The sequence below is a fragment of the Equus caballus genome, chromosome 5, assembly GCF_041296265.1.
Source record: "Equus caballus isolate H_3958 breed thoroughbred chromosome 5, TB-T2T, whole genome shotgun sequence".
NCBI classification, from domain to species: Eukaryota; Metazoa; Chordata; class Mammalia; order Perissodactyla; family Equidae; genus Equus; species Equus caballus.
Window position 1 is genome coordinate 77,847,045 of NC_091688.1, and position 18,108 is coordinate 77,865,152.

Below are 18,108 nucleotides of genomic sequence, written 5' to 3' on the forward strand. Positions count from 1 at the left end.
CTTCCAGAAGCTCAACCTTCCTCTTTATTATGTGCCTCTGTGTCTTCTACACAAAACTTAATTTCAATATTTCCTTGGTAGGATACCTTAAAAATCTAAATTTCTCAGGTGAAGAAATCCATGTAAACTTTTCATATTATTTTTCAAACTGTTCAAGGTCAAGAATAACACCTATAAATTATGAACCCACAAATACGAAGTTAATTTTAAAATGTTATAAAAGTGGGATGACAATTACATACTTACACTTTACTCAATTTTTCAAGTACGATGCGTTTTCTAATTTGGTTCTGAGAACTTGAATCTATCAGTGGAAAGGAGGGATCGTGCTGAAACACATTTTTAAACAAAGCAAAACAAAAATCATAAAGTCACATTCTTTTTTGATAAGAACAATAAACATTAAAACACAAAAGTTTACACTTGTTGTATGGTGGAACAAAAACTAGAGTCGGGAATGAGAACATTTAAATATAAGTATCAGTTCAGTCATTAGGCTGACTGAATTTACATGAGTCATTTGCCCTCTTTTGAGAGTGTTTTCTCACCCGTATAATAGGGATACTAATCCCTTCTGTATTAAGCAAGAAAATGTATACAAAAGGACTTCATAAACTGCTAAATGCTATACAAATGTAGGAGATTAAAAGACTAAAATTAGCAAATACTATAAGCATATTATGGGGAATTCCACTGCTAGAAATGGCAGACAAGATAATACAAGCCACCTCTCCTGCACAGAACCGAAAAAGCTGGGAAAAAACCCACATTTGTTTGAAAGTATCAGAGAGCTAACAAGGCAGTGAAGAATTACTGCCTGAGATTCTGGAGAAGGTAATTCCAGAAAGGGCAATGACTAATTCCAGAAGAGGCAATTTAGATACAGAGAACGTCAGCACTGTTTTTCTGATAAACATTAGATTTGGGGGCATGCCAATAATGTACTGGCAACCCTCCCCAAGCTTGAGACCAAGACTTAGAGGGACCACACTCTAGGAGTAAGAATGAAGAGGAAAGGGGCTGGCCCCGTGGCCGAGTGGTTAAGTTCGCGCGCTCCGCTGCAGGTGGCCCAGTGTTTCGTTGGTTCGAATCCTGGGCGCGGACATGGCACTGCTCATCAGACCACGCTGAGGCAGCGTCCCACATGCCACAACTAGAAGAACCCACAACGAAGAATACACAACTATGTACCGGGGGGCTTTGGGGAGAAAAAGGAAAAAAATAAAATCTTTAAAAAAAAAAAAAAAAAAAAAGAATGAAGAGGAAACAGACCAGCTCTTACAGGGGCTGAAGCCCAGCTTCAAATCATCTTAATCCCTGATTAGATTAAGGTGATTCGGGGCTGCTGCAAATCTTCTCCCAGAAGCAAACATAAATCTGTCCTAGAGGAAGATAACACAAGCCTGGGTCTCAAGTTATCTTGTAATTTTTAATATACAATATGTGCCACTTAATAATAATAAAAGAAGACAATATAATCAAAATCTGAAACATGAGCCTATAGAAATCAACCTCTAGCGAACTGAGATAATGAAGTTATTGGCTTTACTTAAAATAACTGTGTAGAAAATATTCAAAGAAAAATGACAAGATTGAAAATTTTAGCAGAGAACTGGAAACAATATAAAAGAACCTAATGAAAACCTCAGAACTGAAAAATATAGTATTTAAAAGTAAGAACTCATGGATAGATTTAATAATATAGCAGAAATGACTGAAGAAAGAATACTGACTTGGAACGTATCCAGGATGGAGCACAGTCTCACCCAACACCCCCTCCCCCACCCCCAACAACACAAAGCACAGAAGAACATAAAAGACACAGTGACAAAGACTAACATATCTGTAATTGGAGTACCAGACAGAGAGGAAAGGGAGAATGGGACAGAAGCAATATTGGTATAGATAATAATTGAGAATATCTCAAAACTGATGAAAGATCAAGTTACAGATTTAAGTATCACAACAACCAAAAGAATAAATACAAATATAATCACACCTAGGCAAAGCATTCTAAAACTGATGGCAACCAAAGATTAAAAAAGTCTTAAAAGTAGCTAAAGGAAGAAAACACAATATTTTCAAAGACTCAACAATAAGAGAAATAAATGGAAGCCACAAGACAAGGGAATATTTTCAATGAGCTGAAAGAAAATAACCGCTAATCTAGAATTCAACACCCAGGAAAATATCTTTCAAAAGTGAAAGTAACATAAAGAATTTTTTGACAAACGAAAACTGAGAAAATTCATCACTAGCAAACTGGCACTAATAGAAATAAAGGATATTCTTCAGGCCCAAGGCAAATGATCCCAGGTGGAATAATGGAGATGCAAGAAGGAATGACAAACAATGAAAGAGTAATTAATTGGAGAAATCCAACCGAATATTGACTATAAATAATCTTCTAGGATTTAAAATATAGAGAGAATAAAAATACACAACAAGAGGACAAAAGTAAAGAGGGGGGAAATGGAATTAAAGTTTCTGAGGTACTAATTGTCCAGGAAGCAATAAAAGCACTAACTTATATTAGACTTTAATAGGATAAAGATTCAGGTTTTAACCCTTAGGGTAACCACTTAACAATTAGTAAAAGAATGTATAAAAACAAGCTAATAGAGGATAAAAAAAGGAATGATGATATTTAATCCAAAGTAAGAAAAGAAAGGGAAACATAAAACAGGTGAAACATGCAGAAATCAACAAGTGAAAGGGTAGATTTAAACCCAAATAAATCAATTATGACATTAAATGTAAATAGACTAAATCCTTGACATAAAGGACAAAGATTATCAGCCTAGACAAAAAAAGAGAGTCTTTGAAAAGACTAATAAAAGAATGCTAGTGGGGCTAGCTCCCTGGTGTAGTGGTCAAGTCTGGCACACTCTGCTTTGGCAGCTGGGGTTCACAGCTTCAGATCCCGGGCGTGGACCTATACCACTCGTCAGCCATGCTGTGGCAGCAACCCACATAAAAAATGCAGGAAGACTGGCACAGATATTAGCTCAGGGCTAATCTTCCTCAAGTGAAAAAAGAGGAAGACTGGCAACAGATGTTAGCTCAGAGAGAATCTTCCTCACCAAAACAAAAACAACAACAACAAAAAACCATGTAGAGAAAGGTTACCCCATAGTGCTAAGAGGTTTCAATTTACCAGGAAGACATAACATTCCTACATATGGACACAATAACACGGTCTTAAAATAAAAAAAGTAAAATTCACAAAACTAGGAGAAATAATCAATCCATAATTATCATGAGAAATTTTGACCCACCTCTCTCAGTAACTGATGCAGTGAGCAAACCGAAAAAAAAAAAACCCAAAACAAACAAACCCCAAATCAACAGTGCTTCTCAAACTTTAATATGCATACATTTCCCCAAAGGTAAACAATGAAATCTGACCCATACTCCTCCTCATAAGCAAAAATCAATCCCAGATCAACTGCAGCTCTCAATATGAAAGGAAAAAACAACAAAGGTTCTAGAAGATGAAATAACCTGGACTAAGCACAGATTTCTTAAAGTCACTAAAGGAAACAATAAACTGGATTCAAGACACCATCAATGAAAGTGAAAGGGCAAGACTCCGAGTAGAAGATATTTGCAATACACATAACTAAAAACAGGCTTGAATCCTGAAAACGTAAAGAATTCCTACAAATCAGTAAGGAAAAAACCCCTGGATATTCCAATAGATAAATAGGAAACAGACTTGAATAGGCACTTCACAAAAGAAATTATCCAAATGGTTAATAAGCAAAAGAAACAGTACTTAACTCATTAATCATCTGACAAATCTATTATAACCAAAAAGCAGTACTACCAGAATGGTGAAAAGTAACAATATCAAGTACAGGTGAGAATGTGGAGTCATGGAAAGTTTCATACAGTGGCAGTGGCAAATAAACTAGCACAACCATTTTGGAAAACTGCTTAGCATCATCTAGTATAGTTGCATTTATGCATACGTTATGATCCAGAAATTTCAGTCCTAGATGCATACCCAACAGAAACGCACGCATATTAGAAGAGAGACATATACAAGAAAGTTCTTAACAGCTCCAACCCAGCAACAGCCTAAATGCTCATTAAATATAAATAAATGGTGGTACATTTCTATATTAGAATACTATGCAGCAATGAAAGAATGAACTAAAGCTACATGCAACAACACAAATGACTCATGGACACAATGTTGTGTGAAACAAACTGGACACCAAAGAATATACACCTTGTGAGTCTATTCACATGCAGTTCAAAATTGGCAAAATTAATCTAGGCTATCATAATAGTCATTAATTTTGGAAAGAGGTAATGATTAGGATACATAGTGGGGCTTCTGGTTTGCTCGAGTTTCTTGGCATGGTAGTGATTATGTGGGTATGTTCATTTGTGATAATTCAGTGAGCTGTACATTTACTACCTGTGTTACACTGCAATGAAAACGTTTTACAACGTTATGCAACAGAGGAACAGTCAAATTTCAGGGGTTAATTTTTCCTTCTTAAGGCTTACAAGCACAAAAATGATAAAACAAGTGATGTATTAAGGTAGGTTTATGCAGCTGAGTGACAGAGATCAATGTTTCTCCAAGTTATGGATACCGTCTAATAATAGAGTTGAAGTGATTTCAAACATAGTGCTGGGCTAGGTAACATTCTGTAGAAATGTAAGAAATTTCTAAATGTTTACTCTATTTCCACTTTCATCCTCTTTCTAAACCTCCAAATGTGTTCTTAAATTTAGAGCCACATTTACCCAGAAGTGTTAATAACAAACTTTTGTGGTAAAAACAAGGTTATCACCTACTCCTCTTCATGTCAAATGACTTCATTTCCCAAACTACACAATGACCAAAAATGGTAATAGAAATACTGAAAGAACCCTCGCTAAATCTCAGCGGCATATATTCAGTCTCTACCTATAACTACTATTTACTAAGTCCCAATCATACGTCAGGCACCGTGATAAACGCTTTACATCCTTTACCTTTAAAACTCATAAAAACTGAGCAAGGGAAGCTATTTATAGTCCCATTTGCAGATGAGCAATCAGACTCAAGAGACTAACTTTTTATACAGCTCTTGAAAATGACAGAGCAGATGTTCGAACCTAGGTCTACCTGAATGTGCTCTTTCCATTTTCTTCTCTGTCCATATTTCCCAGTAAGTCTCTTTTACTATATTATTTTCATTTATAATATTTTAAATGGACATGCTTCCCAAGCATTATCCAAATATTTTACTATTCAACTAGTAAGTCTACCCCACTGCATACAGGCCCACTGGAAATAAAACACAAAGACCTACAGAGATCTGAAGTACCTAACAAAGGAAAAACAAGCCTCTTGAGAGAGTCTACTTATTATTTGAAGAACTAGGTTTTAAGGCAAACTTCGTCCCACAATTCTAGACTATTTTTACATTACAGAAAAATGTTACACATTTATGAAAATATTCTGGGGGCAAACTTCAATTTCTCTGGCAAATAGTAATGCCAATACTGGAGATGGCATTTTAAACCAAAAGACCGAAAGACTAAAGAAACCTTCTGCAAATTTAACAATGATCTCTTCAATATTCTTCCTGCTCCAAGATTTGCTATGGTGAGAGTTCTGTATGTTAGCAACATGGAAAACTCATTATCATAAAGACATACCTCTTCAGAGTCCTGTGATTTGGTGGTTTCTTCATTCAAAACATACCGTCCTCTATAAAACTCTCTGATCCTTAGATTTAATGTTTCAGTTTCTTTTTTCAAGTTCTCATAACTTGGCAGTGGTTTAATGGCTGTATCTGAGGCCCTAAAAGGTAAAGACTCATCCAAGCTGTTCTGAGACTCCTGCAAGGCAGAGGAACGACTATCCGGGTCAGGGTTTATGTCATCTTCATCGAGTTCTTCTTCTTTAACCAGAGGAGCTGAACAAGGTTTCTGACACACAGAAGCATAATTCGGGCCATACAAAAACCTCAGAGTTTCTTCTGTCTTCCACTCAATCAAAGTCTCCTTCAGGACTTTAACTAAGTTTGCCTTTGCAACTTCAGGACACACCTGCACTGAAGCTGACCTAGAAACTTGGTTTGATTTGGCAAATTTCTTCTTAAAATGCTCAGCACTTTTCTTACTTATACCTACAAGAGTTATTTTTGAACTATTGCATTTATTTTCAGAAATTTCTGAAGCTTCTAATTTTTCTTGCCAAGGACTATTTGAAGGAATCTCAGTATCGACTTTTTGTAAAGGAAGTTGACGAGCAACAGCTTTCTCCTGACTGTCTAGTTGGCAACTGCCCAACTGTTCAGCGACATCTATCACTGTCTGTTCTTTGTCTTCATGTTTGGAGCGAGCTTTTTGACCAGCTTTCTTTTTCATTATGCATTTTTTGTGCAGCTGTGGCCTTATACCCGTTGCATCTGGTCTGTTTCCTGGTAGAATGGAGGAAACAAAGTCTTGCTCATTATCACTGCTACTATCACTATGAGTGCTAGAAGAACTAGATTCATAATGCTTCTCAAAATGGCCAGGCTTGTCAATATCTGATGTTTTAATGGCCTTACTACATAACTGAACTTCTTCTCCAGAATGGCCACTGTAGAAGGAAAAAAGAAAAATCAAAATAACCATAACAGAAAAGCAAAATGTCCCAGAGTATTTATACTTTGTAACTTTCAAGGCAGAAAGTTTTATTCTCTAGTAAAGGCTTATATTTGTATAAGCTTGTATCCACACATACACACACGTCTGAAGAGGGTTATAATTCCATAATTTCTCTACATCTTATTTGATATAGTTCTTCCATCTTCTTTGTCTTTTTTCCCCCTCATTATTTTACAAGTGTTAAGAGACTGTAGCAAAAAGAAAAAAAAACACTTGGTAATGCCATCCTACTGAATTATTTTGATTTCTGCCTGCTCCATTTCTGTGACTTTTATATATCCTTTTTAAAAAAAGCTTTTTTTGAAAACTTCATTATACTGGCTTCTCAAAAAAACATATTATAGAAACGCTGTAGGTTTTGAAAGATAAAAAGAGATGTTTATTGGGCTGGCCCCATGGTGCAGTGGTTAAGTTTGGTGTGCTCTGCTTCAGCAGCCCAGCTTTGCAGGTTCAGAGCCCTGGCAGGAACCTACACCACTCATCAGCCATGCTGTGGCAGCAACCCACATACAAAACAGAGGAAGACTGGCACAGACGTTAGCTCAGGGCTAATCTTCCTCAAACAAAAAAAAAAAAAAAAAAAGAGGAAGATTAGCAACAGATGTTTAGTTCAGGGCAAATCTTCCTCCCCACCCCCTAAAAGAGAGACATTTACACATTTTCCAGTTCTGGTTGATAGTTATACACTAAATTCCATAGAATGAAAAACACTAGAAAGTCACAGCAGAAAATAAAGTTGGCAAATCAACATTTATCACTGAAAGATATATTTATATTTGAAAATCCAGTTACAACACAATGTAAGACAACAATAAAAGACAACAATTTTCCCTTTTACTGTGCTCCTTCAATTTTCAGATTAGGTTTTAAAAAGATTAAGAATTATGAAAGAGTGAAGGCAAAGAACAGCTGTGTCTATGCAACTTGAGATAAACAAGGACGGTGAGCAGTCCTCTCAAGCAAAGCCCCTATCAGAGCTTTAAAGATCAGGATGAGGAGGAGTCTGGGTCAAGACGCACGTGGAGGGGGTGAAAGGGCACATGAGAACTGTCTACTTTTCACGTTATCTTTTTGTAAACCTATACTTGCTCCCAAGAAGGGCTATTAAATGTAAAAAAATGATTTAAAACAATAAAATAATGCAGCAATAAAAAGAAAGAAGCACGCTTGGAGGGGACTGAGAAGAAGAAGAAGAACAACAACAGTTGAAAATAAGGTTGTGGATGGGAATGGAGAAAAGATGACAAGTTTACTCAATATCAGATATCATTTTTTAGTTAGAATCTAGCCTATACAGCTATGGGACTGTCTTTCAGATCTGAAGTAAGTAAAATTTCAAAAAAATAAGAACAATTTAACTTTCATAAATTTCATACTTCCTCTTGGAATTTTAAGGTAATTATATTTTTCTATACTACTTTGAAGCTATAAATTAAAGATATACATCAGTAAATAAATATCTCTCACTTGTGCTCAATTCCATGTAACTAAGGAAGCGAGTAATAACCAGGAAAATTTATTCTGGGAGATAAAAGGACGTGTTTTGAGAGATGGTTACAGTTGTGCAAGCAACACCACAAGGAGAGTTTAGAAAAAAATCACAACTTGCAACTTTTATTAATGCTCTAGACATGCCAAAATAGTTCAGACACATTGAATAGTTAAATAATTGATACATTAATGTTTTGAAACCCTATAAGACTATAAAAACCTTTCAACAAATGTAATTGGTACAATCTAGTTGACAAAGAAGCACAGTATATCAGATGGAAGCTGTTTGTGTCATATTTCAACAGGTTCAATTAGACCTCCTTGGTAGGAACAGCTGTACTATAAATCATACAGATCAAACACATCATCTTACCATCACAAAAGAAAAAGCTGTACAAGGCAAATATTTCTCTGTGTGGGCTAGAATGGGCACTTACATAATGCATCAGCACAGGAAGTCCAAGAGCTCATACCACCTGGTTTACTCTTAATGTTTCTATTAACACGAATATACAGAAGGTAAGTGACACTGATTCAACCGTACCTTTGTCCTTCCTGTAGCAGCTGAAAATCAGGGTGCCTGTGACAAAAACACAGACATAGAAAATTGAAGGCAACTGATACACCAAACACTTTCAAGTGTTTATTATAACTACACTGGATAGAAAACAGAACTAGAAGTAAATAATTCATATAAAGTTTTTTTTTTTAAGAAAAAAGTATTTAAAGGACAAAGTATTGTGAAACTCATCCACAAGAAATCTGGATTAATCTCTCTCTTATCCAAAATTTACTCATATTTCAGGACTAAGTTCAAATTCCATAAGCCCAATAAAGTTTCCCGTTACTAACCTGCTAAAGTAAATCACTCTCTTCTCCAAATTCCACATCACTGTCTGCACAAATACTGTATATTAATCATTTACTCCTCTATGACCTAATACTAGAATTATTATCTAAATGTCTTACGTTTCATATGTTCAAGTCTGGTTTCTTAACTAGACAACAAACTCCTTGTGGTCAGAGATTATGAACTCTAATTCTCTTGTATTTCCTTTATATGGTCAATAAGACTTTTTGCCCTAATTTCTGAAAAAGCAATTGTATTATAGTATGGATGTGAACTATGTAGATTAGGTAATTTAATTTAATTCTAAGAACAATTTTGCTATGCAACACCAGAAATCACATCTGGCTGGGCATCATGGGAGGAAAACCTCTTAGGAAGTAAAATATTGAGAGGAACAAATATAACAGTAAATAAATCTAAGAGGACAGGAAAACTGTTAAATGCTTCTGAGGTGACTCAGAAAAAGTGCCTTCGTGAGACTACAAAAGTCAAGATGTCAGCTCTTCTCAACCTGATCTATAGATTCAATGCAATTAAAATTAATATCCCAGCATATTATTTTGTAGATATCAAAAAGTTAATTCTAAAGTTTTTATGGCAGAGGCAAAGACCCAGAATAGCTGACACAATATTGATGGAGAAGAACGAAGCTGGAGAACTGACACCACCTGACTTCAGGACTTACTACAGACCCAGAGTAATCAAGACAGTGTGGTACTGGTGAAAGAACAAACAGATCATCAGAACAGAACAGAGAGCCCAGAGAAAGACCCATATAAACATAATCATTTGATCTTTGACAAAGGAGCAAAGGCAATACACTGGAGAAAAGATAGTCTTTTCAACAAATGGGATTGGAACAACTGGACATCCACATGCAAAACAACGAATCTAGACACAGACCTTACACCCTTCACAAAATTTAACTCAAAATGGTTCACATACCTAAATGTAAAACACAAAACTATAAAATTCCTAGAAGATAACACAGGAAAAAACCTGGATGACTTTTTAGATATGACACCAAAGGCACGATCCATCAAAGAAAGAATTGATAAGCTAGACTTCATTAAAATTAAAAATTTCTGCTCTGCAAAAGATACTGTCAAGAGAATAAAAAGACAAGCCAAAGACTAGAAGAAATATTTGCAAAAGACATATCTGATACAGGAGTGTTATCCAAAATATCAAAGAACTCTTAAAACTCAACAATAAGAAAATAACTCAATTTTAAAACGGGCAAAAGACCTTAACAGACACCTCAGCAAATAAGATATACAGATGGCAAATAAACATATGAAAAGATGCTCTACATCATATGTCATCTGGGAAATGCAAATTAAAACAACAACGAGATACCACTACACACCTATTAGAATGGTCAAAATCCAGAACACTGACCACGTCAAATGCTGACAAGGATGTGGAGCAACAGGAACTCTCATTCATTGCTGGTAGGAATGCAAAATGGTAAATCCACATTGGAAGACAGTTTGGCAGTTTCTTGCAAAACTAAAAATATTCTTACCATACAGTCCAGAAATCATGCTTCTTGGTATTTATCCAAAGGAACTGAAAACTTGTGTCCACAAAAAAAACCTGCAAATGGATGTTTACAGCAACTCTATACATATTTGCCAAAACTTGGAAGCAACCAAGATGCCCTTTAGTAGGTGAACAGATAAATAAACTGTGGTATATCCAGACAATGGAATATTATTCAGCACTAAACAGAAATGAGCCATCAAGCCATGAAAATACATGGAGGAAACTTAAATGCATATTACTAAGTGAAAGAAGCCAATCTGAAAAGGCTACATACTGTATGATTCCAACTATATGGTATTCTGCAAAAGGCAAAACTATGGAGACAGTAAAAAGATCAGGGGTTGCGGGGAAAGGAAGATCAATAGGTAGTGCAGAGAGGGTTTTTAGGGCTATCAAACGACTCCAGGGACTGGCCCTGTGGCCTAGTGGTTAAGTTCACCGCACTCCGATTCAGTGGCCTGGGTTCACAGGTTCAGATCCTGGGTACGGACCTACATCACTCCTCAGTCATGCTGTGGCAGTGACCCAGATACAAAATAGAGGAAGATCAGCATAGATGTTAGCTCAAGGCTAATTTTCCTCAGCAAAAAATAAAAAAATAAAACTACTCCATATGATACTGTAATGGTGGGTACAAATCGTTAAACATTTGTCCAAACCCACAGAAGGTACAACACTAAAAGTGAACCCTAACGCAAACTATGGACGTTCAGGTGATAATGATGTGTCAATGTATGCTCATCACTTGTAACAAACGTAGCATTTATTGGGAGGATATTGATAGTGGGGGAGGATATGCATGTGTAGGGGCAGGGGGTAAGTGGGAAATCACTGTACCTGCCTCTCCATTTTGCTGTGAACCTAAAATTGCTCTAAAAAATAAATTTGATTAATAGAAAAAAATTAAATATAGGGAACTAGGTGCGTACTGAACAGAGCTAAGGCACTGAGCACAAATCCCATTTAAAGGGCAAAATGAGGCTGCAAAAAAGGCCATGATATTGCAGAAAACTTTCAATTGAAAAAACTCAAGGGCCAGCCCTAGTGGCCTAGTGGTTAAGTTCAGTGCACTCCACTTTGGTGGCCCAGGTGCAGACCTACACCACTTGTATGTCAGTGGCCATGCTGCAGCAGTGGCTCATATACAAAAAGAGGAAGACTGGCAACAGATGTTAGCTCAGGGTGAATCTTCCTCGGAAAAAAAAAAAAAAAAAGTCAAGCTAAATGTATAGATGGAACCAGAAGTCATTTGAGTTAAGACATTTAAAGGCTGCCAGTGAAAAATCCGAGTTGCAAGTATTTTTTATATAACGAAACATCACAGCATCAATCATATAACTATTGCCTAGATAACCCATTCATCTTTTGCTCAGTCTCAGGTATAGGAGGCACTGCAAGGAACGGGCCCTCTTGCCAATCCTCTCCTTAGCTATGGGAGGCGCTGCTAACTGATCAAGGCATTCTTTCCCATTAAACTCCTTCTCAGTACCACACATCAGGAGGCACAGAGGATGAAACCAATATTTGCCATTCCTGCTCTAGAGATTTCCCTGTAGTTTAGGAGTTCCCCAAGAACAATAGTAACAAATTTAGAAGGAAAAGGCAAAATAAGGAAATGGGCAGTGAGTTGCCTGACAGTAAAAATCTATTTTTTTCTTCTTTCTTAGTCCCTCAGCCAATTGAGGCATATCCTTTCCCAATCATCCAAATTATCCTGTTTACCCTACTTCTTCCCACTCACTAAACTCTAGTCACAGAAGCTACCCTGGTTTGGTGCTGCTCAAAGAAAACAGATGACACTGCTTGGATGGTGACTAGCCCTGACTGCTCCAGCGGGTATTTATAACTCCCATTAAGAGCTTTTTTGAACTAAATAACACGCTAACGTTTACAATAGAGTAACGTTTATTGCCTGTTGACTACTTCCTCCCACTTCTACTTGTAATTCTCTCACTCTTCCTATCCCACATCTCCGCCCAAATCTTCCTGGCTAAAATTATCAAGGTTTAGTACCATGCAGCTGTCTGGCATTTGGGCCTACACTGGAGTCTGAGCATCACTGTAAGGAAGAAAATATGTGCAGACACAGTGATTCTCAACTGGATTCTTACACTAAATGGCTAACCCACAAATGCAGAGTACATTCTATCACTGGACAAATTCCTTCAAAAATAGAATTCTGAACTATTATATGTATGGGCTATGCCAGGTATGTTAAGTAACACAAAGAATAGGTTCCTATTCTCAAGGACCTTACAATTTAGTAGAAGGAAAAGCAGTGTTTAAGAGCTTTACAAGTATTAATCTTTATAAGGATGATGTTGCTATGACTATCATGCCACGTTACAGGTAAAAAGACTGAACACTGAAAGAATAAGCAATCTGCCGGAAAATCACACAGCTGGTAAGTGGTAAAGCCAGGAATCAAACCCAGACAGCATGGCTCATAAGAACTACACTGTTGCATCATGCAATTCAAGAGAGTATTTGATAAGCACGAGACATATGTGCTGCTACGGGAAATTAGAGAAGAAAGAAAAACTTCCTGCTGAGCCAAATGAAGAAAAGCTTCCAATTCAGCTGCCCTATGAAGATCCACGTAGTTTGCATATGAAGGCATTTGAGGCTAATCCTATGGATCTTACTCTGGGTTTACTCTACAAATCTTTCTCTTTTTTCTCTTTCATTTCAGTATACTATCATGCTTAACTCTTAAAAAACACAACCCTGTCCTTCAATCATACAGCTCCACCCCCTTTCATTGTAAGCCTTCTTTAAGGAAGTTTGCACTCATCATTTTCAATTCCCTACCCTCCTATTCAGTCGTCAGCCCTCTGCCTCCTGGAATCTGTATGCATTACTACTGAAATGGCTCTAGCTAACATCACCAATTACCAGCGGACCACAAAATCTAATGGCTGTTTTTCAGAATTTTTTTTTTCTTTTTAAAGTAGAGGAAAAAGTATCAGTATAAAAGGAGAGCTTGAAAGAGGAAGAAAATAGGAATAAACCACAAAGCAAGGCCTCAGTGAGAGGAGAACGAAATCAGTCACAGAGTGGGTACAATATTAGCAATGAAGAGGCAGAGAAATGAGAGAGCATAGGAAGAAAATAATGCTGAAGGAGATTCTGCTAGATGCCCTCAATCATTAAGTAGTAGGTTAAATTATCTACTATGCATTGGGTGTTGGGTTCAAAGTTTAAGGAGAGGAGAAAAAGTGTGAATGTATCAGATAGTCAATGAGAAACAGAGAAAAAAATGTGAGCGCACACAGTTGAGACTAGACAGAATGAACTGGAACAGGGCCAAAGGAATGCAGACTGCAGGCTTTGGTGCCAGACAGATCTGGGGTTAAATCCCAAATCTCTATCCATGAGCCAAATGTTCTTGAGTGAGTCACTAACCCTCTTTGAGCCTCAGTTCCACTATCCATAAAATGGGTAATAATACCTCCCCAGAGATGTTGTGAGGACTGAATGAAAGGAGACAGCTTGTCTAAAGCCGTGAGGGTCTAATTTGAGAACTTTACCCAATAATGTTCAGCACCCTAACCACAGAAAAAAAGGATGACTGAAGCTTTGGAAGGTGGACATGGTGGAAGGTTAAGGGAGAAACAATCTGGGATTGTTTGAGAGGACAATACTGTAACTGCTGACTATGGAGCTCAGGAAAACAAATGTAATGAGGGTCTGCCAACCTAGACGCACAGGGCTAAGGTTGAGACAGGAGGTCAAAATGAGGTCACAAAGCACACTCAGGAGTGATGGCTGTGGATGATATAGAGGTTGTGGTCAGAGACGGGAAACTCTTATTTCAAGATCTTGGAGGCAGCACAGTTCCAAATGAGAATGAGGTCTAAGTATGGCTGTATCAAGGGGTAATCAAAATATAAACATTATTCTGAATCACGAATACAATTTAAGACAGTTTTATGAGAAATCTCTAGCTATACAACTTGGTATTTTTTGAGAAAAAGGCTAAGAATTAAAAAAAATTCAATCTCTAAAGAAGACAAGGCGAAAAATTAGAATATATTAAGTGCCTACTATATGTAGGTGGATTTTTTTAATTGTGGTAAAATATACATAATATAAAATTTACCATTTAAAGCGTTTTTAGCTCCAGTTAAGTGGCATTAAGTACTTCACATTGTTGTGTAACTATCACCACCATGCATCTCCAGAACTTTCTCATCTTCCCACACTTTCCGCTGCGTGGCTTTATATATTATTTCATTTAATCCTCACATAACTTACACCTTTATTTTTATAGATGAGGAAACTGAAGCTGTGAGATGTTAACTGATCCTAAAATCATTACAGCTAACAAGCAGTAAATCTAGGATTTGAATTCAGGTCTTCAAAGTTCAAGCTCTTTCCAAAACATGCTGCCTCTAATTAAAGCCAGAAAAAAGACCGAAAAAAGTTGTGAGGAGACCACAACTTTTAGGAACTCAACATACTTTACTATTTCCTTCTCCTTTGTTTCATTTTTCTGACATCAGGTAATGAAAATTGCACCGAACATTGTTCCTAGATGTTCTGAGTGACCTTAATACTCTCCCTGATTCCCAATCTATAAAATGGAGAATGGTACCTGACACTAAAATAAACTAAATTTGAGTTTAATGAGATATTAGATGAAAGGTTCAATATAAAACTTCAGTTTGTTTTTGCTATGAGCTGTTTTGGGAAGAACGAGGCACCAAGTTATGTCACTCTTTCTTTTCTATCCTTTCTTAGATGAAATTCAAAAGCTTTTTGTTAAAAGTCCCATTCCTCTTCGCTCTAAAAAGTTTATGTTGCCCTGGAGATAATTCTCAATTTACTTGAGATAAGCTCAATTTAAAAATCAAAAATAAGGAGCCATGTTAGTTAAAGAATAAATTCAAGGTGGTGCTTCATAAACATTTTCATATTATTTTCACTACAGTATAAATTAGATGATTAATTGTAACTCGAGCAAGGAAGTCTAAAATTAGAAATAACATACCAAAAAGCCTTGTGTACTTATGTATGCACATATGTATGTATGTGTGTGTGTCTATCGCTTAGAGAATGTATATTATATATAAACCAACAGGCGCAGCAGGCTACAATTCCCCCGTGGTGGGAATTTTTCAAATATAACTTGACACATGTTAAAACCTGTTTCAGAAAGTTCTTATTCTGTATACCAAACAGAGGTGGCGTTCAGGAAGAGGTTATAGAAGTTGCTCTGCCGAGGTTTTTGGCTTCCGCACCTCTGAGATTATACTATGTTTATTGCCAAAGAAGCATGTGTGAAAATCCCCTATTCTGAGCCACATGATGGCGCTTTTAGCTCTGTCAGCATTAACCATTCACCCCAATTAGATCTTTTAAAAATCACAATCTGATTCTCAACATTTGTCCTTCCTTCTCAGTTTTAACTCCTGACTTTTTAGGTTACAATTCAAGAAACTTCCTTCCTTCAAAGACTTGTCAGAGCCTACAGCCAACCAAACAAGATTTATAAATGCAACTATTTCACTACCTAAATCAGCACACTGTCTCAGAGGAACAAAACTGTATGTGGTCTGTTTCCAGCCACCGAGTGGGTAAAAAATTTCTAACTCACAACATAAGCAGCATCACACTGCGTCACGGCTCAGGCAATGTAGGTCAATGTTTGGTCTCCGAGAGGGCATCAGGAGACATTTTGTGAGAAGCACCCCTGCTCTCCATGACATTAAGGGTATACTCACATATTTTCTCACACATCACACTGCGTCACAACCCAGACAATCTAGGTCAATGTTTGGTCTCCGAGAGGGCATCAGGAGACATTTAGTGAGAAGCACCCCTGCTCTCCATGACATTAAGGGTATACTCACATATTTTTTCATACCTTAATAACGAAAATGAGGGACTACAAAACTTCTAAGGCCCCGGCTCGAAGCCTCGATACAAGTATGAAGCTAGAATTCATAAATCTGTCTTTCTTAAATCTATTTTTTAACATTTTCACCAGCATTTATTATAGTGGTCAAAAATTTTGGAAGTCAATGCAATAAAATATCTAATTATCTGAGTGGATTTTGAAATGTATTCTTACTTTTCAATTATGATTATTATTAAATAACTAATAATATTAAAATAAAATTATGTAATTTATTATTTGTGACGACTCACTTTAAGCTAATAATATATCTCTGCATTAAATATTAAATGCTGCCACTTAAAAGAAGCCATTTTTTCCCCTTTAAAAGAAGATAGGTTCTGAATGTTATACTCCAAACCATATGTGAAGACTTTCTTTAGAAAATCATTTTATGTAGAGCTTATATGTGCAATATTAAAGACAGCTTTTTAAAAGAATACTGAATTCTAGAATTTCTGATCATTAGCACACATAAAAATATCAAACATTCTCTGTGAAAACACAGTGACCTCTAGTGGATTCATGAAATAAACTGACATAATCCTTGCCCCTAAGAATTTAGAAATTAAGGCAACATTGATACATCCAGATATAATAAGTACTGATATGGTTATATACTGACAAGTATTATAGATGAATTAGGGCTATAGTTACACTATGCATGATGTGACAACTGTGTATTTATAGATTACTCCAGTCAAGAGGAATATAATGAAAGAATTCTAGCCTTGCTCAGAATCTATCACTAGCTTAGGAAATACACTTAATCTTTCTGAGCTTGTTTGATAAAGAGGTTGGATTAAATTATCTCTAAGGACCCTTCCAGTTCTTTAATTATGATCTTCTCTTCTTTAATTCATCTCATACCCCAATGCCACATTAAATTCTGTTCAAAAACATTTCAGGGTTCTCCAGTACGTGGGGATATACCAAACTTAGTCTGGCCCCTTTTTATCTTCTATTTTTCCCAAAACATACCCCTTATTTCAAGTGAACTAACATTCTCACTATCTACTTCCAACACCCCAACCCACTCATATGAGTTTATTTTTTCACCTCTGCTTATTTTCTCATTATGCAATGTTTTATCCTCACTAACTTACATTACAGATCCCCACCAGAATAAGTACAAATTTGTTTCACTCGTGTATTTGTTTCACCGTCCCAGTGAGATTGAAACTCCCAAGTTGGGTTTTATATGTGTGTAGCCTGCTGGGTACTAAGTGCATATTACACACTTTGAATGCAAATTAAATTGATTAGTTTAGATTAAGGAAACCAAGACCATTTTCATCTTTCCTTTTTAGTGAGGTAGGGAAGGGCACATAGATAAGGTAGAATTTCAAGAACCACAAATATAAAGTGACAGGAGTCCACGTTTTAGAAGAAAGTGGGCGTGCTCAGCACAGGATGGTAAGATTTTAGGAAAAGGTTAGAAGGAAGAACTGTTTTAAATCAGCTACAGCAAGTGCCAATAACTATATTTGAAGAAAAGAGAGATGACAGGAAAGGTGGTATAGTAAATGGTTTTGAAGCAGCTGAAGTAGATAAGATGGGCTAAATGAGAGGGCTAAATTTAAGAAGTACTGAAGATATCTCTGGAAGCAAAGTTAAGGATAACTTAAGGAAACATGGATCTTAACAGTGGGGAATG

At 36.5% G+C, this 18,108-nt stretch overlaps 1 protein-coding gene across 7 annotated transcripts in view; it reads right to left on the reverse strand.

Moving 5' to 3' along the window:
- RPAP2 (RNA polymerase II associated protein 2) overlaps window positions 1-18,108 on the reverse strand; it is a 72,585-nt gene that overhangs the window by 44,410 nt on the left and 10,067 nt on the right. For 4 of the 7 annotated variants that reach the window (XM_070268742.1, XM_023641648.2, XM_070268743.1 and 1 more), the window contains exons 7-9: window positions 8,699-8,734; window positions 5,665-6,595; window positions 247-329 (exon numbers count right to left, since the gene is read on the reverse strand). In XM_070268742.1, coding sequence (XP_070124843.1) covers window positions 247-329; window positions 5,665-6,595; window positions 8,699-8,734 — 1,050 coding nt within the window. The remainder of the gene's footprint in view (window positions 1-246; window positions 330-5,664; window positions 6,596-8,698; window positions 8,735-18,108) is intronic. The other 3 variants (XM_070268739.1, XM_070268744.1, XM_070268740.1) reach the window with 1 other exon arrangement.